The sequence below is a fragment of the Salmo salar genome, chromosome ssa02 (assembly GCF_905237065.1).
Source record: "Salmo salar chromosome ssa02, Ssal_v3.1, whole genome shotgun sequence".
NCBI lineage: Eukaryota > Metazoa > Chordata > Actinopteri > Salmoniformes > Salmonidae > Salmo > Salmo salar.
This window is the reverse complement of record NC_059443.1, coordinates 38,214,186-38,241,179: the sequence shown is the minus strand read 5'-3', so window position 1 is coordinate 38,241,179 and position 26,994 is coordinate 38,214,186. Positions and strand designations below refer to the sequence as shown.

At 40.4% G+C, this 26,994-nt stretch overlaps 2 protein-coding genes across 4 annotated transcripts in view; one reads left to right on the top strand and one right to left on the bottom strand.

Moving 5' to 3' along the window:
* LOC106582493 (sialic acid-binding Ig-like lectin 5) overlaps nucleotides 1–26,994 on the bottom strand; it is a 55,575-nt gene that overhangs the window by 14,311 nt on the left and 14,270 nt on the right. The gene's annotated exons all lie outside the window — the stretch shown is intronic.
* On the top strand, nucleotides 5,242–22,932 carry LOC106582510 (sialic acid-binding Ig-like lectin 14). 3 transcript variants are annotated; one of them, XM_045703742.1, is made up of 8 exons: nucleotides 5,242–5,476; nucleotides 15,346–15,497; nucleotides 15,668–16,045; nucleotides 16,294–16,614; nucleotides 16,843–17,100; nucleotides 17,222–17,509; nucleotides 17,645–17,753; nucleotides 21,850–22,932. In XM_045703742.1, the coding sequence occupies exons 2-8, from the start codon at nucleotides 15,437–15,439 to the stop codon at nucleotides 22,079–22,081; spliced, it is 1,647 nt and encodes a 548-aa protein (XP_045559698.1). In that variant the 5' UTR covers nucleotides 5,242–5,476; nucleotides 15,346–15,436; the 3' UTR covers nucleotides 22,082–22,932. The 3 variants fall into 3 exon arrangements, with proteins under 3 accessions (XP_045559698.1, XP_045559696.1, XP_014021157.2); XM_045703740.1 differs by lacking the exon at nucleotides 5,242–5,476 and adding an exon at nucleotides 14,704–14,898 and having other exon boundaries at nucleotides 21,850–22,931; XM_014165682.2 differs by lacking the exons at nucleotides 5,242–5,476; nucleotides 21,850–22,932 and adding exons at nucleotides 14,715–14,898; nucleotides 18,017–18,695.

Below are 26,994 nucleotides of genomic sequence, written 5' to 3'. Positions count from 1 at the left end.
GCCTACAAATTCTCAGAAGGCAGCCCGCCCTTTACATTTTACATTTTAGTCATTTAGCAGACGCTCTTATCCAGAGCGACTTACAGTAGTGAATGCATACATTTCATACAATTTCATACATTTTTTTCTGTGCTGGCCCCCCGTGGGAATCGAACCCACAACCCTGGTGTTGCAAACACCATGCTCTACCAACTGAGCTACAGGGAACTTTGGCCCCCTTTCTCAGCCTCCTCTTCACGCAAATCATGGGGATCTGGGCCTGTTCCCAAGAAAGCAGTATATCGTTTGCGTCGTGCTCGTCAGACTCGTTAAAGGAAAAAAGGATTCTGCCAGTCCGTTGTGAGTAATCGCAGTCCTGATGTCCAGAAGTTATTTTCAGTCATAAGAGACGGTAGCGGAAACATTATGTACAAAAGAATTTAAAAAATGTAAAACGCAAATAAACTATAAAAAAAAAACACCATCGGTTGGGGACACGTAAAACGTCTGCCTTCTTCTCCGGTGTCATATTATCCTCTTGATTGTAGGCCTATAAGCGACAATTTACTAGTTCTCAGAGTGTCAGTTTTTGTATGTTTGGGGTGTGATGGAAGTTTTTATGTTTGTGCTTTTCTAATAACCATTTATGTGTTCATGCAAGTGACTGATTGAACACCTGGGAGAAATCCTCACTGTAGTATCTGCAATTTGGCAGTACGCCCAAACCCTTGTTTTGAGAACAATATCTCAGTTTCAAGGTCTCAGCTTGGAGAGAAGAAGCCTCGTGAGTTATTGGTCTGCCACATGCATAAACCAGTATTGGTTGGTTACATGAATGAAGCAAACGTTAATGATGAATTAAATATGAATGATGAATAAGCTAAATGATGAATATATGACTTGTCTGTAGTATATAAGAGAACAAACGGGACTGCCCCGGAGGAGCTCCTGGTCGACATGTGTACTTGGTGCATTGAGGTGGTTGGAACCTCTCCATCGCGCTGATAATAAAGGATGATTCATTTAATATTGACTTCAGGAGTCCCTGGTGGTAATTTCCATGACATGGTGTTGAATTTCCAGAACAGGGGGATGTCTGTAGACAAGGCAGGAGTCGCGGGATGGTTTTAAAGTGGCCTTTTGTCCGGCATCTCCCAAACACTGTCAGCAGCTTCTCTAGCTGCCTACTTGAGCCGACTCTGAGCTGGGGTAGTTATTTTCACGTCTCAGGCCGAGGCCTGTGTTGCTAGACGGTAGAGTTAGCCGTTTGAGGGGGGGTCGAATGTGTAGCTAACAAGGCAAACGTGGGAGGCAAATCTGTGGAATGTAAGCAAACATAAAGAACAAACCATTGTTCGTGATTCCACTCATTCGCAAAGAGGCAGTCGCAATTCAATCAGATATAGAATATTATACCACAGCAATGATGAATTCTCATGTCTTATTGGGTAGAAGGGCATTCTAAAATGGACATTAAAACCAGATAACAGGACAGTTGGAAAGTATATTGGGACACTTTGCAATAATGACGCAATATGAGCCTATACATGCAGACCATACTTGCTACAAAGATACAGAAAGCTAAACCAACAACCACACAAACCAAAATTGGATACATTGTACACGCAGGTCCAACAAATAAAAACTATTGATTTGTTTTTAGAGACTTATTTTTGGCGAGCATCTAATTGTCTAAAGTTGTGAGTGATGAACATGAATTTCTCCGCTCCCTATGTTGCAGTCATGACACAAGTGGTGCTATGGAAGAGGAAGAAATTGGTGGAAGCAATGCTTGATAAAGTATCCGCTGTCATAGGCGTCGTAGAGAATCAACCAAGGTGCAGCTTGTATAGTGCTCATTCTTAACTCTTTAATGAATAACACTTACAAAACAACAAAACGACCAACAGTTCCGTCAGGTACAACAACTAAACGGAAAATAACCATCCACGAAACCCAAAGGAAAACAGGCTGCCTAAGTATGGCTTCCAATCAGGGACAACGAAAGACACCTGCCTCTGATAGGAAACCATACTCGGCCATAAAACGAAACATAAAACATAAAAACGAAACATAGAAAACTAGAACAAAATCCCCTAGAACCAAAAAAAAACCAAAACACACAAAACAACCCCCCTGCCACGCCCTGACCAATCTACTATGGCAAATGACCCTTTTCACTGGTCAGGACGTGACATCAGCAGTGTGTAGTATTTGTGTCATATTAATTTCAGTGTCATTCTGTGTAGTTGTAAAGCAAATGTGCATGTAGTCATAAATCAACATAATTGACCACTATTGTACATGCAGAGATCTAACTGCAATTCCTCTGAAAACAATATTACAGTGCAGTTTCCCATGTGTTTTAGTTATTTTAACCAGATATGTTAGTTAGCCTTGCAGAGTTTGACAACAGCTCACAGCACTCTGTGGGCTACAGTTAACTTCCTCTTTACACTTCGAAAATGTGTTAAAGTGCCCCCACTTTTTTTTAAAGGGCCTTGCTATATTTGTTTGTTGGGGTTTTACTTCTCCTAAATACAGACGTAAGATCTTCATTTTAGGCAGTTTTCTACAGCAGGATATAAATCCTGCAGCAACAGGAAATGTGAATTATTATGTGGATTATAGTTCATGGACATTTTTGTAGGGGTTGATACATTTTTCGTAAGGGAAAATCAAGTCGTAATTTACAAACTTCAGAAGCCTTTTGAACCTCAAATATACTGCAATTGCAGGAAAGTTCACCTGCAACAGGGTGATGATCAAATTAAGATCTTACATCAGTACTTACATTTAAACTCTACTCCATGTTCCCTTATATATATATGTGTTGCTGCTGAAAGGTGATGTTAGTTTCAGGTCTCAATAGTAGGCCTTGTGGTGCAGCAAGGACAGTAAAGTGAGCTATTTTTAAAATAGTTTCTGCACATGCCTTTCTTTTAGCTGAATTTCTGGTAGCCTAAGCCACAACCTGGTGGCTACTCCTGCAAATGCCTTCCAAAGTCCCTCATCAGTATATACCAAACTACAGATACTCACACAGTTGGAACGTTAACAAAAAAATGAATAATAATAATATTTAACCTTTATTTAACTAGGCAAGTCAGTTAAGAATAAGTTCTTATTTACTGTGACGGCCTACCCAGGCCAAACCCAGACGACGCTGGGCCAATTTTCCGCCTCCATATGGGACTCCCAATCACGGTCGGATGTGATACAGCCTGGATTCAAACCAGGGACTGTAGTGATGCCTCCTGCACTGAGATGCAGTGCCTTAGACCGTTGCGTCACTCGGGAGCCCTAAACTAAAAGCCTTGTAGAGTTATTCTAGCCATTGCAAGTCATAGTCAAACTGAATGGAATTGAAATTAAATTGATGTTAAACCTAAGTGGGTAAACAACATACTCAACTAGTATATATACAATGCATTTTCGCACAACCATTGTGATGGTATACAGATATTATCATAGTGCTGTGAATTTTTTTTGCCCCCTTTCTAATTTTCTCTACTTTTGCATATTTCTGATACTGAATGTTATCAGATCTTTAACCAAAACTTCATATTAAATTAAATGGAACCTGAATGAACAACTAACACAACAATTACATGATTCTTTCATTTATCTAATATACAAAGTTATGCAACAACCCATGCCCCTGTGTGAAAAAGTAATTGCCCCCTTACACTCAATAACTGGTTGTGCCACCTTCAGCTGCAATGACTCCAGTTGCTGTGGAATTTTGGCCCACTCTTGCATGCAGAACTGCTTTAACTCAGCGACATGAGTGGGTTTTCAAGCATGAACTGCTCCTTTCAAGTCCTGACACATCATCTCAATTCGGATTAGGTCTGGACTTTGACTAGGTCGTTCCAAAGCAAGACTATGATCCAAAACACACAATCAAATCTATATGAACACAGCTAAAAAGCAACATAGCCATTTTCATGTAGACTTGATTGTTTGTTTTGGATCATAGTCTTGCTGCATGACCCAGCTGCGCTTCAGCTTCAGCTCACAGACGGATGGCCTGACATTCTCCTGTAAAATTCTCTGATACAGAGCAGAATTCATGCTTCCTTCTATTAAGGCAAGTCGTCCAGGTCCTGAGGCAGCAAAGCATCCCCAAACCATCACACTACCACCACCATGCTTGACCGTTGGTTCTTACTGTGGAATGCAGTGTTTAGTTTTTGCCAGACATAATAGGACCCATGTCGACAAAATCAAGTCTACATGAAAATGGTTAAAAAGCAACAAATTTGATGTTACAACTGACCAAGGTGAACAATTTTTAAATCTAAAATATGATCTGCCCTCGATCATTAGTGCAAAGCCTGAAAAAACAAGCATCCACTACTGGATCGGTGTCCCTAAATCAGGACAGTTGTTGCTCAATATGCGATAATGTGACTAGAATGATTATGTAAACAACAGCCAACTTTCCGGGATATAGACACATCTTATATGGGCAGAAAGCTTAAATTATTCTTAATCTAACTGCAGTGTCCATTTTACAGTAGCTATTACAGTGAAAAAATACCATGCTGTTTTTATATTCAAATATAGGAACTGGGTTCTACAGTTTGACCCCACTGCTGTCTCTGGCTTCACACCCACCCCGCCCGGCCATCTAGATGTGTGAAGGTTAATGACTTTTCTGTAGGGAAGCTAATGATCCATCATGTATGACATTCCTGGGAGTGTGTAAACGTATATGTATTATTACCATAGCATTTTTGTATGTTCTCTATAGTTATGTACTTGAAAATGTATCAATTAACGACACACCTCATGAAGTACACCTGGCAGACTTGATACAACATATTGTGTAGTGATGTAATTATTCAATGGATCAGTCTGAAACTTTGCATGCACACTGCTTCCATCTTGTGGACAACATCTAAATTACAGCTGAAATCCTACATCACTGTCTGGCCTTTCTCTTGCATTTCAAAGATAATGCAAAACAAATAGAAAACGCATGTGTTTTCTTTGTATTATCTTTTACCAGATCCAATGTGCTATATTCTCCTACATTAGTTTAACATTTAAACTAACTTCAAAGTGTTTCCTTTCAAAAGGTATCAAGAATATGCATATACTTGCATAAGGTCCTGAGCTACAGGAAATTTAAAAAAAGGATTTATACCAATGGCCTGAATGTCAATGCAATATTTTTGGTTACTTTATACTGACTTTAGCATCATCTACAACTGTGCCTAGTTGTGCTGACAACACAGTATTGTACTGTGCAACAGTTTGTATTGGCTCACTATAAAATTAGGTTGTGAAAAGGGGGAACTAAAGACAGATACTGACTATCAGCTCTGGCCTCTACAGATATTTTTACATTTCTCGCAACCAGTAATGACAGACAATATTTAGATATTGTGATCTGTAAATGTGCTCACAAGTATCAGAGAACAAGATCTCAACCGAACAGTGAGACCTATAGTGAGACAGGGAGATGGCTGGTACACAGTAGAGAGTGGTAAGTGGATTAATAACATTATAAACAAGAGTCATTTATCAGCATATTATGAAGTGATGAATTGTTTGTGCATTTGGTTAGCTGTTTATGGAAATAATTTGTATATTCTCTATTACAGCATAGATTTGTGTCTCATTATTTTTGATTCCTTATGTCCTGTGATAACATGACAGCAAGCTGTAGTCTGTGCATAAGTACAGTATAATGATATATGACTTGACAAAAAAGTAAAGTAACATGAGATTATTATTTTTGTAAGCTTTGGCTGATCAAATGTAAATGTACTACTATAAAACATTTGTATAGAGACTAGTGAGACAGGGACAGAGTTCTCCATCTTAGTGACCCAAGATGTTACAGTAGAGGCTGGATGGTGTATTCCGATATCATGTAAATTCACGTACCCAGGTAATATTACTGAATACGTACAAAGAATCTGGTTCAAAGGAGATCCACTTACATCTCTATTTGAAAAAGATGCAGAGGTGTGCGGTGTTGATTGGCTGTTCCTGAGAGGTCCTGAAAGGTCTTGCAGCTTTTTCTAGAAGACCTGCAAGAAGGAGAAAGCGAGTATAGATTCAAGTTAACATGGGGAGATGATCAAATACATGTTTTCCCTGAGAGGGTGCGAGGCTCAGTGTCTGGTACATCAGTAACTACAGTTGAAGTCGGAAGAGTGCACCTTAGCCAAATATATTTAAACGCAGTTTTTCACAATTCCTGACATTTAATCCTAGTAAAAATTCCCTGTCTTAGGTCAGTTAGGATCACCACTTTATTTTAAGAATGTGAAATGTCACAATAATAGTCGAGAGAATGATTTATTTCAGCTTTTATTTCTTTCATCACATTCCCAGTGGGTCAGAAGTTTACATACACTCAATTGGTATTTTGTAGCATTGCCTTTAAAAATTGTTTAACTTGTGTCAATCGTTTCGGATAGCCTTCCACAAGCTTCCCACAATAAGTTGGGTGAATTTTGGCCCATTCCTCCTGACAGAGATGGTGTAACTGAGTCAGGTTTGTAGGCCTCCTTGCTCACACACGCTTTTTCAGTTCTGCCCACAAATTTTCTATAGGATTGAGGTCAGGTCTTTGTGATGGCCACTCCAACACCTTGGCTTTGTTGTCCTTAAGCCATTTTGCCACAACTTTGGAAGTATGCTTGGGGTCATTGTCCATTTGGAGGACCCATTTGCGACTTTAACTTCCTTACTGATGTCTTGAGATGTTGCTTCAATATATCCACAGCATTTTCTTTCCTCATGATGCCTTCTATTTTGTGAAGTGCACCAGTCCCTCCTGCAGCAAAGCACCACCACAACATGATGCTTCCACCCCTGTGCTTCACAGTTGGGATGGTGTTCTTCAGCTTGCAAGCTCCCCCTTTTTCCTCCAAACATAATGATGGTCATTATGGCCAAACAGTTCCATTTTTGTTTCATCAGACCAGAAGACATTGCTCCAAAAAGTACGATCTTTGTCCCCATGTGCTGTTGCAAACCGTAGTCTGGCTTTTTTTATGGCGGTTTTGGAGCAGTGGCTTCTTCCTGCTGAGCAGCCTTTCAGGTTATGTCGATATAGGACTTGTTTTACTGTGGATATAGATACTTTTGTACCCGTTTCCTCCAGCATCTTCACAAGGTCCTTTGCTGTTGTTCTGGGATTGATTTGCACTTTTTGCACCAAAGTACATTCATCTCTAGGAGACAGAACGTGTCTCCTTCCTGATCGGTATGACAGCTGCGAGGTCCCATGGTGTTTATACTTGCGTATTATTGTTTGTACAGATGAACGTGGTACCTTCAGGCATTTGGAAATTGCTCCCAAAGATGAACCAGACTTGTGGAGGTCTACAATTTTTTTCTGAGGTCTTTGCGGATTTCTTTAAAATTTTCCCATGACGTCAAGCAAAGAGGCACTGAGTTTGAAGGTAGGCCTTGAAATACATCCACAGGTACACCTCCAATTGACTCAAACGATGTCAATTAGCCTATCAGAAACTTCTAAAGCCATCACATAATTTTCTGGAATTTTCCAAGCTGTTTAAACGCACAGTCAACTTAGTGTATGTACATTTCTGACCCACTGGAATTGTGATACAGTGAATTAGTTATAAGTGAAATAATCTGTCTGTAAACAATTGTTGGAAACATTACTTGTGTCATGCACAAAGTAGATGTCCTAACCGACTAGCCAACACTATAGTTGGTTAAAACCTGTTAAGGATAGGGGGCAGTATTTTCACGTTCGGATGAAAAATGTGCCCAAATTAAACTGCCTGCTTCTCAGTCTCAGAAGGTAGGATATGCATAGTATTAGTAGATTTGGATGGATAGAAAACACTCTATAGTTTCTAGAACTGTTTGAATGATGTCTGTGAGTATAACAGAACTCATATGGCAGGCAAAAACCTGAGAAAAATCCAACCAGGAAGTGGGAAATCTGAGAATTGTAGTTTTTCTTTTGAATCCCTATCGAAACTACAGTGTCTGTGGGGTCACGTTGCACTTCCTAAGGCTTCCATTGGCTGTGAACAGCCTTTAGAAACTTGTTTCATCCATCTCCTGTTACTGGGCAGAGAATAGGAGCTCAGTCAATCAGTGGACTGCCTGAGGACAAAGGACTTGGTTATGCGCGAGCACACGAGCGTGCCGTTCCTTCTTTTTCTTCTGGAATGAATACGCTATTGTCCGGTTGGAATATTATCAACGTTTTATGTTAAAAAGACCCTAAGGATTGATTGTAAACAACGTTTGACATGTTTCTACGAACGGTAATGGAACATTTTTACTTTTCGTGTCTGGATTTATGCTCGTGCATTATGCCTTTGGGTAGTGATCTGAACACGCGAACAAAAGGAGGTATTTGGACATAAATATGGAGTATTTCGAACAAAACTAACATTTCTTGTGGAAGTAGGAGTCCTGGGAGTGCATTCTGATGAAGATCAGTAAAGGTAAGTGAATATTTCTAATACTAATTCTGAGTTTAGTTGACTCCAGAACTTTGCTGGTATCTGTATAGCTTGCTTTGATGGTTGAGCTCTGTACTCAGAATATTGAAAAATGTGCTTTCGCCGTAAAGCTATTTTGAAATCTAACACAGCGGTTGCATTAAGGAGAAGTGTATCTATAATTCTTTCAATAACTGTTGTAAAGTTTATCAATGTTTATGATGAGTATTTTTGTAAATTGATGTGCTCATTCACCGGATGTTTTGGGTGGCAATACATTTTCTGAACATCACGCGCCAATGTAAAATGGGGTTTTTGGATATAAATATGAATTTTATCTAACAAAACATACATGTATTGTCTAACATTGAGTCCTGGGAGTGTCATCTGATGAAGATTGTCAAAGGTTAGTAATTAATTTTTGCTGTATTTCTGGTTTTTGTGACGCCTCTCCTTACTTGGAAAATGGCTGTTTGGCTTTTCTTGTTTAGGTGAGGTGCTAACATAATCTAATATTTTGCTTTCGCCGTAAAGCCTTTTTGAAATCGGACACTGTCGTTAGATTAACGAGAACCTTATCTTTAAAATGATGTATAATACTTGTATGTGTGAGAAATTTTAATTATGAGATTTTTGTTTTTTGAATTTGGCGCTGTGCTATTTCACTGGATGTTGTAAAATCAATCCCGCTAACGGGATTCGCGTGTTAAGGGGTCACTAACAAGAAATTTGTGGAGTGTTTGAAAAACGAGTTTTAATGACTCCAACCTAAGTGTATGTAAACTTCCGACTTCAACTGTAACTAAAACACGTCATGGGAAACTGCGCTGACCAAAGAAGGAATGATTAACTTTTACAGTAATATTGTTTTCAGAGGAATTGCAGATATGTCAATTATGTTGATTTATGACTACATGCACATTTGCTTTACAACTACACAAAATGACACTGAAATTCATTTGACACAAGTATTACATACTACTGATACTTTATCAGGCATTGTTGCCACCAATTTCTTCCTATTCCGGCTGTGATCAGTTGCATTATTATCAGGACTTCTCTTTATCAAGTCAGAGGAATATAACAGTGAAAGAGGAATCATCACTCTTCAAAAGTGTTAATAATGCAGCTGTGATCAGTTGCATTATTATCAGGACTTCTCTTTATCAAGTCAGAGGAATATAACAGTGAAAGAGGAATCATCACTCTTCAAAAGTGTGTCTAATATGAATGTATAGTGAGTGAAACATTGTTGATTGAAAGAAAGCATTATTATCAGGACTTCTCTTTATCAAGTCAGAGGAATATAACAGTGAAAGAGGAATCATCACTCTTCAAAAGTGTGTCTAATATGAATGTATAGTGAGTGAAACATTGTGGATTGAAAGAAAACATGTTACTGGTTTCAGAATAAGGTACAAATGAATCGTTATACATTGAATACAGTCCAGTCAGCTCTGACATTGATAATAGGTGCATTCAGGGCCGTAACTACATATGAGGACACCTAGGTCTGGACATGTGGGATGATTTGACAGCATAGCACCCCTTGCGTCATGACTGCAACATAGGGACTGGAGAAATTCATGTTCATCACTCACCACTTTAGATCATTAGATGCTTCCCCCCAAAAAATAAGTTTCTAAAAACAAATCAATAGTTTTTCCTCGTTGGACCTGCGTTTACAATGTATCCAATTTTGGTTTGTGTGGTTGTTGGTTTAGCATTCTGTAACTTTATAGCAAGTAGGGTTTGCATGTAGGCACATATTGCGTCATGATTGCAAGGCACATATTGCATGTAGGCACATATTGCGTCATGATTGTCCCAATATACTTTCCAACTGTCCCGATATCTTTTCCAACTGTCCTGTTATCTAGTTTTAATGTCCATTCTAGAATGCCCCTCTACCCAATAAGAAATGAGAATTCAACATTGCTGTGGTATAGTATTCTATATCTGATTGAATTGCGCCTGCCTCTTTGCGAATGAGTGGAATCATGAACAGTGGTTTGTTCTTTCTGTTTGCTTATGTTCCCCAGATTTTCCTCCCACATTTGCCTTGTTAGCTGCACATTCACCACTCTCTCAAACAGCTAACTCTGCCGTCTCGCAACACAGGCCGAGGGCCAGAGACATGAAAATAACTACCTCAGCTCAGAGTCGGCTCAAGTGGGCAGCTAGAGAAGCTGCTGACAGTGTTTGGGAGATGCCGGACAAAAGGCCACTTTAAAACCATCCCCCTGTTGTGGAAATTCAACACCATGTCATGGAAATTACCACCAGGGACTCCTGAAGTCAATATTAAATTAATCATCCTTTATTATCCGCGCCTTGGAGAGGTTCCAACCAACTCAATGCATCAAATACACATGTCAATCAGGAGCACCTCTGGGGCAGTCCCCTTTGTTCTCTTATATACTACAGACAAGTGTCACGGCTCCTCCTCTGCAGTGCAGGGGTGGTTTCCCCTGCAGGCAGAGGAGGGTCGTTAGTGATTGCAGCTGGTGTGATTGGAGCCACCTGGGCTCAGGGTATTTAACAAACTGCTCCACTAACCTCTCTGTTGGCTGTCTCCTCGCTGATCTTCTGGCTCGCTGGGTTTGCGCGCTCTCTCCCTGCTCCTCCAGGTATGATCCGGTTTCGTTTGTTACTTTGTTGGTTTAGTTAGTTTCCATTCAGTCATGTTTACACACACATATTCACGCATCCATGCACCTTACCTACACCTTACATTATGACATTTCCACACCTCATTCCTTTTTCTTTGTTTATAGTTAATAGTTTTGTTTTATAATAAAGAACGTTTTGAATTGGCCTATACCAGTTGTTGATGTCCTCATTTTTGCCACAGGCTATGAGCCGGCCTGTGACACAAGTCATATATGCATCATTTACCTTATTCATCATTCATATTTAATTAATCATTAACGTTTGCTTCATTCATGTAACCAACCAATACTGGTTTATGCATGTGGCAGACCAATAACTCACGAGGCTTCTTCTCTCCAAGCTGAGACCTTGAAACTGAGATATTGTTCTCAAAACAAGGATTTGGGCTACTGCCAAATTGCAGATACTACAGTGAGGACTTATCACAGGTGTTCAGTCAGTCACTTGCATGAACATAGCCATTGGATATTAGAAAAGTAAAAACGGAGCACAGACATTGGTTATTAGAAAATCATAAACATTTCCATCAACAAACAAAAACCAATGTTCTGAGAACTAGTAAATAATCACTTATAGGCCTACAATCAGTCAGATGGCTAGCTGCCGGCAGTGACTTCTATTGCAGTAATGTTGAAGGGCTCTTTGGCTAGTATTGCTTAGCCAGATAGAAGGATGAAGTAAGAAGCTAACGGAAAACAGAGCCTACCTCAGCAGGAGCAAAAAATTGGCTAAGTTCTCCTAATAACTTTGCTTTAAAGGGGAGTAGGCTACTGAGACAGACAGTGATGTGCCGCTCAGTGATGTGCCGCTCAGTGGTGAGAGAGAGAGCGCCAGCCAGCCAGCCAGCCATATGGGGTTCCCTGACAAAATCTCTACTAACCTTATCAAACATGTTTGGAACTTCAAAAAATAAGATATGTTTCAATATGAACATCTCCACATGGCCTATCGTCCCTATAGGCCTACATTTAAATGTCATACGTTTTCGTTTATATCAGTTGTTGTTCGTCTTCTCGACAGGATTGTGTCGAGGCACAGATCTAGGGAAAGGTACAAAAGAATTCTGCAGCACTGAAGTTCCCCAAGAACACAGTGGCATCCATCATTCTTAAATGGAAGACGTTTGGAACCCCCAAGACTCTTCCTAGATTTTGCCGCCTGGCAACACTGAGTAATCGGGGGAGAAGGGCATTGGTCAGGGAGGTGACCAAGAACCTGATGGTCACTCTGACAGAGCTCTAGAGTTCCTATTTGGAGATAGGAGAACCATCCAGAAGGACAACCATCTGCAGTACTCCACCAATCCATTTTAGAATATGGCTGTAAAGAAGCAATATGTGGAGAAAGTCAAGGAAGTTAAGGTGTCTCAATACTTTCCGAATGCACTATGTCTATATCCAATGCGAGGCATTCTCCGTATTATTCACATGTAGTGTACATGTTACAATAAGACAACCATCTGAGTATAATGTTTCTGAGTATTAACAGGGCAGGCTGATAGAAATTGTGAAATAAAACTCCCTCTGAATATAAAAGCAATGGGAATTGAAGTGTTAACCAAAGTTCTTTGATGGCTCTGTATTGATGGGTTTGTTGATGGTTTGGATTGATGGGTTTGTTGATGGTTTGGATTGATGGGTTTGTTGATGGTTTGGATTGATGGGTTTGTTGATGGTTTGGATTGATGGGTTTGTTGATGGTTTGGGTTGATGGGTTTGTTGATGGTTTGGGTTGATGGGTTTGTTGATGGTTTGGGTTGATGGGTTTGTTGATGGTTTGGGTCGATGGGTTTGTTGATGGTTTGGATTGATGGGTTTGTTGATGGTTTGGATTGATGGGTTTGTTGATGGTTTGGATCGATGGGTTTGTTGATGGTTTGGATCGATGGGTTTGTTGATGGTTTGGATTGATGGGTTTGTTGATGGTTTGGATTGATGGGTTTGTTGATGGTTTGGATTGATGGGTTTGTTGATGGTTTGGATTGATGGGTTTGTTGATGGTTTGGATCGATGGGTTTGTTGACGGTTTGGATTGATGGGTTTGTTGACGGTTTGGGTTGATCATGGTGTATATGCAGTACAGTAAGGCTGGACGAAATGTTCACTCTAAGCCGCGCGCGCGCACCCATGAACTTCCTCCAGGACTGCAGCGCAGAAGAAATGCCATGCTGCGCAGTGTCACGGTAGTCGTAAGGAGAGGACCAAAACGCAGCGGGAATATGTACACTCATCTTCTTTATTATGGACAAAGGAAAAACCCAAAACAAACACGTATACAAAACACAACGACGAATAACAGGCCGGTAAGGCACAAAGCTATAGACAGCACAATCTCCCACAAACAAACAAGTGAAATCAAGCGACCTAAGTATGACTCTCAATCAGCAACAACGATGTACAGCTGTTCCTGATTGAGAATCATACCAGGCCAACACAGAAATACAAAACTAGAACAGCCCCTTAGAAATACAAACACAAGAACATACCCAACACCCCGGAACACATAAATCAAATACCCCTCTACAATACACACACACCCCGAACCACCTAAATCAACTACCCCCTCTACATCGACACTTACACCAATAAACCCCAGAAACACTCTACACAATATATCCCTCTATCTAAACACAAACACAAAACCATGAAAACAAATACCCTCTGCCACGTCCTGACCAAACTACAATAACAAATAGACCCCTTTACTGGTCAGGACGTGACACGCAGAGACTCAAGACTTTGAACTTCACTGAGTTCGCTCCATTAGTTTGCACTATATAGACATTTTTTTCTGTGATCAAATCAACATTATATCAATGGCATTTTGTTGTAGGCAGAGCCAGAGCAAAATGGAGTAGAAATCCATTGGCTAGGAAGCCCACCGTCTTTCAATCACCCGCGAGTGAATGGCTTTTCAGATCAGTTCATTTGATGATATTATTTGCTAGTTAGCGAGTTATTAGCCCAGTTATAGATAAGTATAGGTAAGCAATAGGGAGTTACTGCTTCCTTCAAGAGCACAAAATGTGTAGGCTACATTTCAAACTGACTTTGAAAAGCCAGTCAGGTAAAAAGCTTATGTCTTAATTAAAGAGGCAGTGTTGTATTTTGAGACAGCCTTGAATATGCAAATAAGCTAATAGACAGAAGAGTGGCCCACATTGTCAAATCTCTGTATGGTAATAATAATACATAGTATTTTGTAATGTGGTTTCTTGCATCATACAACACAATAAAATGCAATTTACAGTCACCTATTTGGCCCACAGTGTTACAGACCAAGTAAAAAATCATTCATTAATGTAAAGCCCTTCATCATGTAAAAACTTTAAAGTCTCATGCAATGTAGGCCTGCAATGAACACCACATATTGTACTGTAGGATATATCATAGAAATCAAAAGCTATTTACACGTGAAAATGTTATGGGATTTGCTACATTGGTTTTGTTGGTAGGCCTACACTATACTCAAATAGCCACAATAGCCTATTGGCTACTGTCTAAAACTGTAAGGGGACAGCCTCAGTGTTCACTGTAAACATACGCCAGAAGTTGCACAAAATTGTCACAACATTCAAGTTTCTGCTCACAAGACCAAAAAGTTACTCAGTGCCCAAAAACATTTGAAGGAACATTGGCTGGGCGGTATGCAATACAGAGGGACTTCCTGGATTGCAGCACAGGGTTAGAGAGAGGAATAACAGACTGGGGACATGAAGTGACAGTTCACACCCACCAGAGACTCACACAGGGCTCACATTCAACAGGGAGAGAGAGCACACTGAAAGAGAGAGGTAATGTGATGATTCAGTCTTATTCTCTGCATGGCTAAAACAACTGTTAAAGTACTTGGGAGAAGGAAAAACTCTGGACATAACTTTAAATTATTTAACAAAACTAGTAACTCGTTGGTAGAAAATATTGGTACTTTCTCATATTTGTTACAATGAATATCCAGGTCTTCTAATTATGTAACTACGCTGTTACCATGTGGTTTCTAAATAAATTCCAGAGAATTATGGTAAAATAAAGCATTAATAGGAGTTTGACATATTGTCTCTGTGCATTAAATTAAAGTTAAAAAAAAGGTGCTAGGAAGGTTGAAACAATCCTAAATGTGTCATGAAACGTTCACGTCAGATGTTATGAATGCCTATGTATTCTCCTAACACAGCTGGAAATGGGATGTGTGTATTATATCATAACACTCTCTATCATGTTATTATCTTTCTGTGCTCCAGACCTGTGGACACAGACAAGAGGACCAGAGAAAGAGGTGAAAGAGGACAGACCCTGGTGTTGTGGTTGATTCATTGAGGCAGTGGAGGCAGGATGTGGGTCCTCATCTGGGCAGCTCTACTCTTCTCTCTGACAGAGAGAGCAACATGTCGAAGTAGGATTCCTTTCATCATTAAAGTATTGTTAATATTGAAATCATTAGTAGGCCTAGTGGTATAGATGTGGTAACACATTTTAACCTCAACAGATTCTGTATCAAAAATGTTAGGAACAAGTGAAGTGCTTTCTGTATTACTCATGACTGTATTCATTTCCCTCCATCAGAACTGGCAGCACCACCAACAGCATCACTCTGGAACATCACCTTCAGTCCAGCAGAAATAACAGCAGAGAAGGGACTATGTGCTGTTATTTCATGTACTTTCACTCACCCTGATAACATCAATGCTACCGCTGCAATATGGTTCAAGTGCCCTACAAATGACAGATGTGATAAGGATGAAAACATAATTTTACACTCCAAAAAACCCTCTAAAGCTCAGGAGGGTTTTAAACAGAGAGTGTCTCTACTGGAGACTGATCTGACAAAGAAGAACTGTAGTGTGATCATCAACGACATCAGAGAGAATGATGCTGGAGAGTATCAATTCAGACTGCCAGGTTCATATACATACTTGAAGAAAGTGAAAATCACAGTGAGCGGTACTATGACTATTATTACCAGTTACAGTGACAACCTATTATTGTAGTTAATTGTATACAGCACATACAGTTCAAGTTCCCCCTCAGGTCTCCCTTATTATAAAGTTCTATCATAAGAGGACATTACTGGGAAAACTCCCATTCAGAGTCATCACATGCATGCTGCTCTCCAACGGCTGATTATGTGTCACTGCTGTTTTGTACACAGGTGTAAAACTCACTTCTGTGGTTGTATTTCCTGTCTCCAGCTCTGACCCAGAAGCCCTCAGTGTTGATTCCTCCTCTGACAGAGGGAGAACCAGCTACACTGACCTGCACCGCCCCGGGGATCTGCTCTGGAACTCCTCCTCACATCACATGGACATGGAGAGGAACAGGAGACAACATCACTGAGCTCAGAGACAGCACCACCATACAGATGAGAGAGGACCTGACCATCGATACAACAACCCACTTCTCAACTTTGACCTTTACCCCCTCAGCTGAACACCACAACATGATGGTTACGTGTCAAGTAACCTTCCAGAAAAAATATCAAATTGAAGAGACAGTAACTTTGAATGTAACATGTGAGTACCACCTATCCTACATTTTACATTAAACACCTTATTCCAGAGAACCTTTGAAACCTAGGAATAACCTTGATAATAAGCAAATGATACAATATGAAGGCTCCACCTACAGTTATGTCATAGCTTTGACTTTTTCCCTTTTTAATCATGATCCATTGTTATTAGTCCCTCAACCAACATAGTCTGAATTTAGTGTATGTGTAACAAAACTCTTTGCACTTAAAGATGTGATAGACCCCCAAATAACTGGAAATAAAATGGTGAAGGAGGATGGTATCCTGGATCTGACCTGCAGTGTTGACAGTTACCCTCCATCTGACATCACTTGGAGTAAGAACGGGACAAGTGCCCCACTTCAGAATTACACTGAAAATGCCGCTCTCACCATCTCCAATGTGACAAGAGAACATGCTGGGGAGTATGTGTGTACAGTTCAACACCTCAACCGGACTTTGACAGCTTCCACTGTTGTCACTGTGATGTGTAAGTACAAACTTGACTGAAATATACAAACTCATGTCATATTTTATGATCTGGAATTACTCTGGCATGTTTTGACCATCAATCTATCACTGATATCTCTCTCTTCACTATCTTTTTCCAGACCTTCCCGTGATTCTTCCTGGCTCTGGGTGTGTGGACCAGGCAGAGGTCATGACCTGTGTGTGTGTCAGTCAGGGGGTTCCCTTACCCCTCATAGAGTGGCCACTGCTGGAGCTCAACACAGAGAGGTGCAGCCCCACTACATCAGTGTTGGGTTCCTCAGTGAACAGCACCATCAGCCTGCCTGTTGGAAACCACAACAACACCACTGTGGAGTGTGTCAGCAGAAATGTTGTGGGTGTAGTGACAGAGAAGTTGCAGATCACGCAAAAAGGAGGGAAACAGAGAGGTGCTATAATTTAAAGAAACATTTTTTACTTCCTGTAGACAGATTGCAATTGTGTTGTGTCAAGGTTGTGGTGTGGTTATTGCAAGAGGTCTAAGACTGCTCTGATGATACTGTTTCTCTCTTCATATATTGTAGATATTTCTGAAGAATGTGGGAATGCAGTTCTCCCCTGGACCATAGCTGGTGTGTCTCTCAGTGTGACTGTAGCCCTTCTCATCTATCTGTCTACAAATGCTTACATACGGTAGGATCCTTTTCACTTATAGCACAATAGAGACGAAATTAGGATAATAATGACTTATATCCTGCTAATATATTTCACATCTAGTTCATAGATGCAGAATATAGAAGTATTTTTACATGAGAAGGAAACTTTATTTCTCAGAGTATCTGTTATAAGCCAAGACACTGTCTGATAAGATGCTTACTTTAGGCCTAGATTTACTTTCTCTGAGTGCTAGAAGTAACTTAACCCTACCACTTGTTTTTTTCTTGTGGTTCTCAAAGTATACAAGGTAAGAATGTGAAGCCAAAAGAAGTGGAGAGTACCTACATCTCATTGGATAAAAAATACACGTCTCAGGAAGAGTATGAGGTCATTGCCAGGCGTCCAAGATGATTGAGCACCTTTTCTCCCCCTCACTCCTATGCTGAGAGTTTTCAGCAGACTGAGATCATTTTCATGTGAAATAATTCACACTTTTCTACTTAGTAAAGTTTCAGATTTGTATGCATAAAATGAAAAAGTTAAGAGGCACACTTTTCTATTCTAAAAATTATTTTGGATTTCATGGAAAAGCGCATAAGTACTGTATGAAAATGAATGAAAAAGCACATATGTTTTTCTATTTTTACTTTAGATAAACTATGTGAATCAAATATGGAGATATAATGATTCTATGCATTCTGCACTACCGTCCTGAAACTGTACATTTGCACATTGCATTCTGTACATTCCTGTAGATTCCTCCGCCACTGTGTCATTCTCTGACTTCAATATATATATTTCCATTCCATATTGTGGTAAAAAAATTATGTGTGATGTAGTTACTGTAAACGATGGAGAGGTGGCTTGAGATGAACTGTTAATTAAGTAATAGAGAAATTAGAAAAATATATATATATCTGTATATCTTCCTTACTGTTTTGGAGATGTGTTGAGAATACAGATTACAAGCTTGCCACATTTTCTGTTGTATTCTTCAGTTATTTTTTGCTTGGAATCGAACAAAGTTGTCTTTTCTTCAGACGGGATAAACTTGGGTATTCAGCCATTTAGCGGCCGCAACTGGTTGGAAGACATTTAAATGTTTAGTAACCAGGCCGTCAGACATTTAGAACATCCAAAGATAAGGCGTATCCAGAGTCCTTAATAATAATCATGAATATTGTAAAGAAAATATACCATTATAATGTCCATGTTGAGGCATGTGGCCTGTTCTGATTGGAACATACTCTTTTCTCACAGCAGCAACACATATTTTAGGGATTATAGTTTAAATGTAAGTATTTAGGAGAAGTAAAAACCCACCTATACAAATATAGTAAGGGTAGGGGGAACTTAAAAACAGTCTTGAAGTGTGAGAGAGGACCTTAACTGCGGTCGACAGTGTTGTAAATACTGTGGTCAAACTCAGTAAGGCTAACTATCAGATCTGATTAAAGTAAAACACGTCATGGGAAATTGAGCTGAAGACCAAGAAAGCATAATGGCTTTTACAGTAATATTGTTTTTAGATAAATTAAAGATAGATCTCTGCCTCCCTGGTGGCACAGTGGTCTAAGGCACTGCATCGCAGTGCTAGCTGTGCCACCAGAGATTCTGGGTTTGAGCCCAGGCTCTGCCGCAGCCGGCCGCGACCGGGAGGCCCATGGGGCTGCGCACAATTGGCCCAGCGTCGTCCGGGTTAGGGAGGGTTTGGCCGGCAGGGATGTTCTTGTCTCATCATGCACTAGCAACTCCTGTGGCGGGCCGGGCGCAGTGCACGCTGACCAGGTCGTTAGGTGTACGGTGTTTCCTCCGACACATTTGTGCGGCTGGCTTCCGGGTTGGATGTGCGTTGTCAAGAAGCAGTGCGGCTAGGTTGGGTCGTGTTTCGGAGGACGCATGGCTCTCGACCTTCGCCTCTCCCGAGTCCGTACAGGAGTTGCAGCAATGAGACAAGACAGTAGACACTACCAATTGGATACCCCGAAATTGGGGAGAAAAAGGATACAAAAAATAAGATAGATCTCTATGTACAGTAGTCGTAAATTATGTTGATCTATGACTATGTTAGTAGTTGATGTTACTCTTCAATAACACAAACACAAAAAGCAAATCAAGGGGAGGAAAATAGGTTCATTCAAAGAGGATACATCATAGATGTTATGCTGTGAGGTAGATGGTTATTCTCCCCTGTCCTCAGTGATGCTCTCTCAGTGATGCTCTCTCAGTGATTCTCTCTAGTGGTTCTCTCCACAGAACAAAGGGACAGCATGTAGCTTTATAACTCAGCCCTAGCCTGTGTTTGACCAATTAGAATTCCTTGCAATAAAACTAGCCAATGGCCAAATCACAAGTATCCTTTTTCAGAAGACATATTCCTCCCATGTCTCTGAACCATTGATCAATAATTCCCTAGTACAGAAAAAACACTATTTCCCTTAATCGTAATTACTCTATTGACTTCTCGTCATTTTGACCTCTGGTCCTCTGTATCTGCGTTGTGTATTTATCTTCGACATATTCTTACACTCCCCCTAGACCATTTTTAAAAGAAATATACTTAAAATGTATTTAAAGAAAACAATAAAAAAACATGAAAACATAGACAGTATAAAAACATTTAACACCTTGCATTTCTATAAAACACAAAGGGCATATTGTACTTTCTGTTACAATAAGAAATAGATTTCACACAAAGTCATAGAAAATAAGTATTAACAGGTGTAATGATGATGTCCCTTATGATTCCTACCACATCCTGTTGTCGTGTCTTTGGGGGTACCATTAAACGGAAGATATGTTTATCAATTAGCTCCCTGTAATTATTATCACGCGATTAAACTGATTAATCGTTTAATTGTAATTAACTAGGAGGTCGGGGCACCAAGGAGAATATTCAGATTACAAAGCTATAATTTTCCTAATATAACTTTCCTGTACTATAATATTATATTCTATTATAGTATAGGTCGATTATCTTCTAAGTTTAAATGGTGTATTTACCTCTAGTCCAGTCTCATTCCAAAACGTCGTAAATTGTTGTATCTGCACGAACCCAGTCTTTACTAAAATCATCCATACATCAATTGTCTTAAAATCATTTATTTACTACACTAAGTAATTAACAGACAAACATACAAACAGTAATTATTGTCACAAAGGATTGGTATCGGAATGTGCCCTACTGGCTAAACAGGCTGGTCGGCCTGTTGAACAATGGGTCATAAATGGTCAGCTGAGAAGTTTACACAGAGTTCATTAACAATTGACAATTGAAGGCTCACTCATTCGGGAACAATTGCAATCAATATATATATTTACGCTCAGTGTGTCGTTCTGATTCTTGTTGGAGAGTAGTTCTGTTGGGGAGTTTTGTCCGCGTTCTCTCTCTCTCTCTCTCGGTTAGAATGGATCTTTCAGAGCGACATTCATTAATGTCGTCATAGAATGGTGGTTTCGTTGGTCTTCGCGTTCGATGATATAATTTACTTAGCTGCAGACTAATAATTAATATCAAAGACTTGTTCTTATTCTGTCGGTATCAATAGTCTAAAAGTTAACCACGTGGTATGGTTCACTTTCAGTAGAGGAATTGGAAGGTAGAACCTATGTGCCAACGGAGTGTAGGCCTGGTCTGGAGAAATGTAAATCAGGGAGTGTTTTATAGTGCCCATAGAACAGCTTGTCAAATGACGCCTGGTCCTGTATGGGTGTTGGGTGATGGTACAAAGGGGAGGGGGTCAACTGTCCTTCCTGTACCCAAAGAGGCCAACGTCATGACACTGTATTAGGAGGAAACTCACACAAAACAATTGTCGACAAGACAATAATATTCAATCGTCCTATTGGTAAGGTAATCAATCACCAAGTCCTTTAAAAGTGACCAGCTCTTCCACACTGAGATTGAGACATATGCTTCCTCCACATAGGGTCTCTGCTCTTACCATCTCACTCAGGGAAAACCTCATGACATCTTTCTCTGTTCTCTCTCTCTCTCTCTCTCGTCTCTCTCTGCTCATCTTTTCTCAGTGATTCCATTTGAAACTTTATATGTATTGTAGATTGATTGCTCATTGATATACAGTTTCGCTCTCAATATTTCCAATATTTTCTCCCTCATTCCCTCTCTCAGATGTCAGTGGCAAGTGGAATGTGTGGGTATCTCGGCCATGACCAACTCTCCCTGCACATCTATATACCCGGCATCCACGGAATCTGGTACTTTGGCCAGCCCTACGCCCAGTTCTTCCCACCTGTGGTGTTCAAAACATTCACAGACATTGTGCATGAAAGTTACAAAGGGCGTACCAAGTTCATTGGGGACCTGCACCAGAGGAACTGCACCCTGCTCGTCAGTAATATAGGTACAGAGCACTCAGGGAGGTACTACTTCCGTGCCGACCAGGGCGGTGCCAACATCTACACCTACCCAGACTTCTCTGAGCTCAAGGTGCTGGGTAAGCCTGCTGAGAGAACCTGAGCGGCCATGTTTACAATCGTTTACAATTGAATGTGTCACATTTATGGGCTGGATTGCCCTGACCTGGAACCATATCTGTTGTGCTGTTTTGCCAACTACTGTGGACACTGTTTGGCATGACTGGCATGACAATGACAATAGGAGTTAGCAAGCACAAATAGATTTGGGACCAGGCTAGGATTGCCCTAGCTGTGGTTATAATTATTAACTGACCGTTGTCACCGAACCTGTAGCTTGAATCCTCAAATTCTGTGAGAAGCATGTCATTTGGACACAACAAGGGGGACATTATGTCATGTGGGGGATTATGTTAATATAGAATAACTAATCCTGCCGACTACGCCAAATGTAAAAGTAGCAGAGTTACACATATTTCTGACTTAGACATTGTTGAACCATTGTCAATATCTACAGTCATCCATTATTCCCCAACTATAGTACAAGGATAGCAACTTGATTTAGCAATATATTACATGATTGTGACAGGGCATGCATAGGGGATATTACCCTGGCATCCAAACCTGTTTTTCTACGTTTCACCTTTGTTTTTCTTTGAAACAATGATGAGCACAGTGTTGGGTCTGGTTTAACTGTAAAGCTATCAGTCACTAGTAGAAATATTTACAACTGCAATTATGTTACGTAAACTTAGGGGCCTCCCAGGTGGCGCAGTGGTCTAAGGCACTGCATCGCAGTGCTAGCTGTGCCACCAGAGATTCTGGGTTTAAGCCCAGGCTCTGTCGTAGCCGGCCACGACCGGGAGGTCCATGGGGCGACGCACAATTGGCCCAGCGTTGTCCGGGTTAGGGAGTGTTTGGCCGGCAGGGATATCCTTGTCTCATCACGCACTAGTGACTCCAGTGGCGGGCCGGGTGCAGTGCACGCTGACCAGGTCGCCAGGCGTACAGTGTTTCCTCTGGCACATTGGTGCAGCTGGCTTCCGGGTTGGATGTGCATTGTGTCAAGAAGCAGTGCGGCTTGGTTGGGTTGTGTTTCGGAGTACACATGGCTCTCGACCTTCGCCTCTCCCGAGTCCGTACAGGAGTTGCAGCGATGAGACAAGACTGTAACTACTACCAATTGGATACCATGAAATTGGGGAGAAAAAAGGTGTATTTTTTTTTTTAAGTTATGTAAACTTTTTTTTATGTATTTTACCTCAGATGACCTGGCAGTAAGGTTGATAGCTAGCACTACTAGCAGCTTATGCTAACTAGTTAGCTGGTTAGCATTAACTGCTAGTGATGTTGCAAGCTAGAACATTTGCATAAACTAGCGCTAACTGGGCTAGTCATTGTCTAAATTACAGGTAGAAATACTTTTAGAACCATACCCCCTATTAGGAGTGAGGCGAGTTGCCCCCAACACACTCATCCAACATATTACTACTTTACAAAAAAGATTATAACATTTTTCTCTCTAAACAAGTGGATTATTTATCTTAAGGCTACTTGTATATTTAAAAATATATAGAGAGATCTAACTTCATTGAAATATATTTACAACTTTTTAAAAATGTCAAAAAATGTGATTGCTTTGTTGAAATACCTCCAAAAGTTGTGATGACACACAGGATGTTTTTTGTTGCGCAAGAGCAGTGGCAGCCAGGGAAAGAGTTGGGAAAATGTGTTTGTATTGCTAGTTAAAGCTTGCTGTTAGCTAGCCAGCTGATGTTAGATGGCTGCCTAGCTACAGTAGCTAACATTACCTGTATGAACTGTGTGCAGTGATATCTCAGAATGCCACTTCGCATCGATTGTATAATAATGCTAAAATGTTTGTATCTGGAATGTGTCTGTCAGCATCAGTCAGTAGAACACGCCTGACTCTAATCCGTCAGTCATACAGTCATCAAAAAGAGAGCTGGCACAAGCAAGTAAAGGCAGCAGCACAGTCATCAACTACATGCACCATTTCTTCCCCAACTACGGAGTTGGGAAAACGCGTGTGGACCTGAATTGTGATAACTGCAGTGGCCAAAACAAGAACAAGTTTGTGCTCTGGTATCGTGCCTGGTGGACCATGCACAAGCTCTACCACAATCTGGACCTTCACTTCCTGATTACAGGCCACACCACGTTTGCCCCTGATTGGTGCTTCGGCCTCATCAAGCAGCACTTCAGAAAGACCAGAGTGAACACCAAAGTGAGATTGCTGGTGTTGTGAAGGACAGCACTGTGACAGGGGTCAACATCCCACAGCTGGTTGGACTGGAGGATGGTACAGTGCTGGTGGAAAGCCATGGCTGGCAACAACACCTGACTCCGTACTTCAGGCCGCTGCCACAGTTCAAGCAGTACCAGCACTTCAGGAAAATAAATATTTTCATTGTATGAGGTTATTCTTATCTAAACTTGGGAGGTGAATTGGTGTTGTGCCGGGTTGTAATGTCTTCTGATTTTTTGTTGTTATTCCCTGTTTAACAACTTCGATTCTCTGGAGCCTGGTGTTGTCGCCAAAGAGCGTTTGGACTGTCGGGACCAGGTTTCAGCTGCTGCGCAACTCTGACATCCTTCCTCCTATAGATGGTATGCCTGTTAAAGCACCACCTGGACTGGACACAGCTAGACAAACTATCTTTTTGACAAGATCAGGGAGTTTTGCGACGAAGAGGCTATGAGCATCACATGCCCTGCACCAAAGTCAAGGACGGGATAGAAACAGGCTCTCCGACTATAGATTCCCTTGTTCATGCGTGATTCGGACGGACCAGTCACCAGCACTATCTGCAGTTCCTCTATTCATATGACTCTCCTAACACACACGCCATACGTTGCTGCCACTATTTATTATTTATCCTGCTGCTCAGCCACTTTACCTCTGATTGTATGCATTTAACTACCTTGTATATCACTGATTTCATTATTGATATTGTTCTTGTACATACTGTATATTTGATTTATATTGACACTATCTATTTCTGATATTGCTACTATGCAAGTAACCATTTGGCTGTACCGTTTACATCTTCTGTAGGGACCATCCACTTAGCTAGACTTAGCAAAATATTGATATATTAAATGAATATTGATGTGGCCATAACATGATTTTGTGACATACCACAACAATATCATGTGACTGTATTACGTGTCCACCACATAAATATATGGCACGTTCATCTGTTAATGTACTGTACATATGCAAAAAATATATATATATAATTATACTTTTTACTCAATACATTTTCCTTGACACCCAAAAGTACTCGTTACATTTTGACAGGAATATTGTCCAATTCACACACTTAACAGTGTCATGCCCTGATCTGTTTCACCTGTCATTGTGATTGTCTCCACCCCATCCAGGTGTTGCTTATTTTCCCTGGTGTATTTATCCCTGTTTCCTGTCTCTCTGTGCCAGTTTGTCTTGTCAAGTCAACCAGTGTGTTTTTCCCGTGCTCCTGCTTTTTCTATTCTCACTTTTGCTAGTCCTCCCGGTTTTGACCCTTGCCTGCCCTGACTCTGAACCCTTCTGCCTGACCATACTGCCTGCCCTGACCTCCAGCCTGCCTGCCACTCTGTACCTCCTGGACTCTGACCTTGTTATGATCTTTTTGCATGTCCACGACCATTCTCTTGCCTGCCCCTTGGATTATAATAAATATCAGAGACTCAAACCATCTGCCTCCCATGTCTGCATCTGGGTCTTGCCCTGTGCCCTTATAAAGAGAGCATCCCTGGTCATCCCTACTGCCTCTGATCTGGCACACTCACTAAACACAAATACTTTGTTTATAAATTATATTGGAGTGTTGGAGTATGCCCCCTGGCTATTCGTCAATAAAAATAATACAATTGTGCAGTCTGGTTTGCTTAATAAGGAATTTGAAATGGTTTATGGTTTACTTTTGATACTTAAGTATATTGTGCCACTGGATATCCGTCAATAAATAAATATATAAGATAAAAAAAATACAATTGTGCCGTCTGGTTAAATATAAGGAATTTGAAATGATTTATACTTTTACTCAAGTATGACAATTTAGTACTTTTTCCACCACTGAATGTGGCTGGGGGTTATAGCATTTCTTTCACATGACCCATCAATTTAGACAAGTGTATCTGGGTAAGCGTCATCTAATATTTATAAAATATGTTTACCTGGAATTTTTCCTTATTGCAGGCTACTACCACTTTTAGTCTTAATCTTTACTACACTACTCACTGTTTACCACATGACCTCATGTGAATCCTTAAAAAGATGGGTGGGGTTGGCTTAAGAGGGTGTGAACAATGCTGAATGGGTGTAGACAAAGGAAAGCTCTCTAGTAGGTACCAAAACATTAAAAGTCCCTTTTCTCAAAAGTGAGTTTACGAGTGTACCAACTTTCAAAGTAGAATTAGTTCCCCATTGTTCCTAAAAAGATGCCGCATAAAATATACCATTTTGTAGCTCTGAGTCTCTACTTTAATCCAATGTAAAAAAATATATATTTATTAAAAATCAAATTTTGCTACATAAGACCGAATCCAGGTGGTGAGTCGCATTTTAGGCGAAAATTGAAAAAAAGAGTCCGATCCTTAAGTTAATGAGTTACCGTTTCCCAAATGAACTCAAGAATATATCGTTATCATACCAGTCATCCATTAATAATTTTTACCTCATTTCAGTGTCATTCTGAATGTCGTTGACTTCAAATCTGCACAACCCCTAGTCTAAATGATGATTCAGTGATACACAAATTGGCTTAATAATTTATTTACTAACTACCTAAATAATCACACAGAAACACATAAACACACACACACAGTATAGATTAATTGATTATTAGCATAATGAAATGAAAAGTCCCTAGTG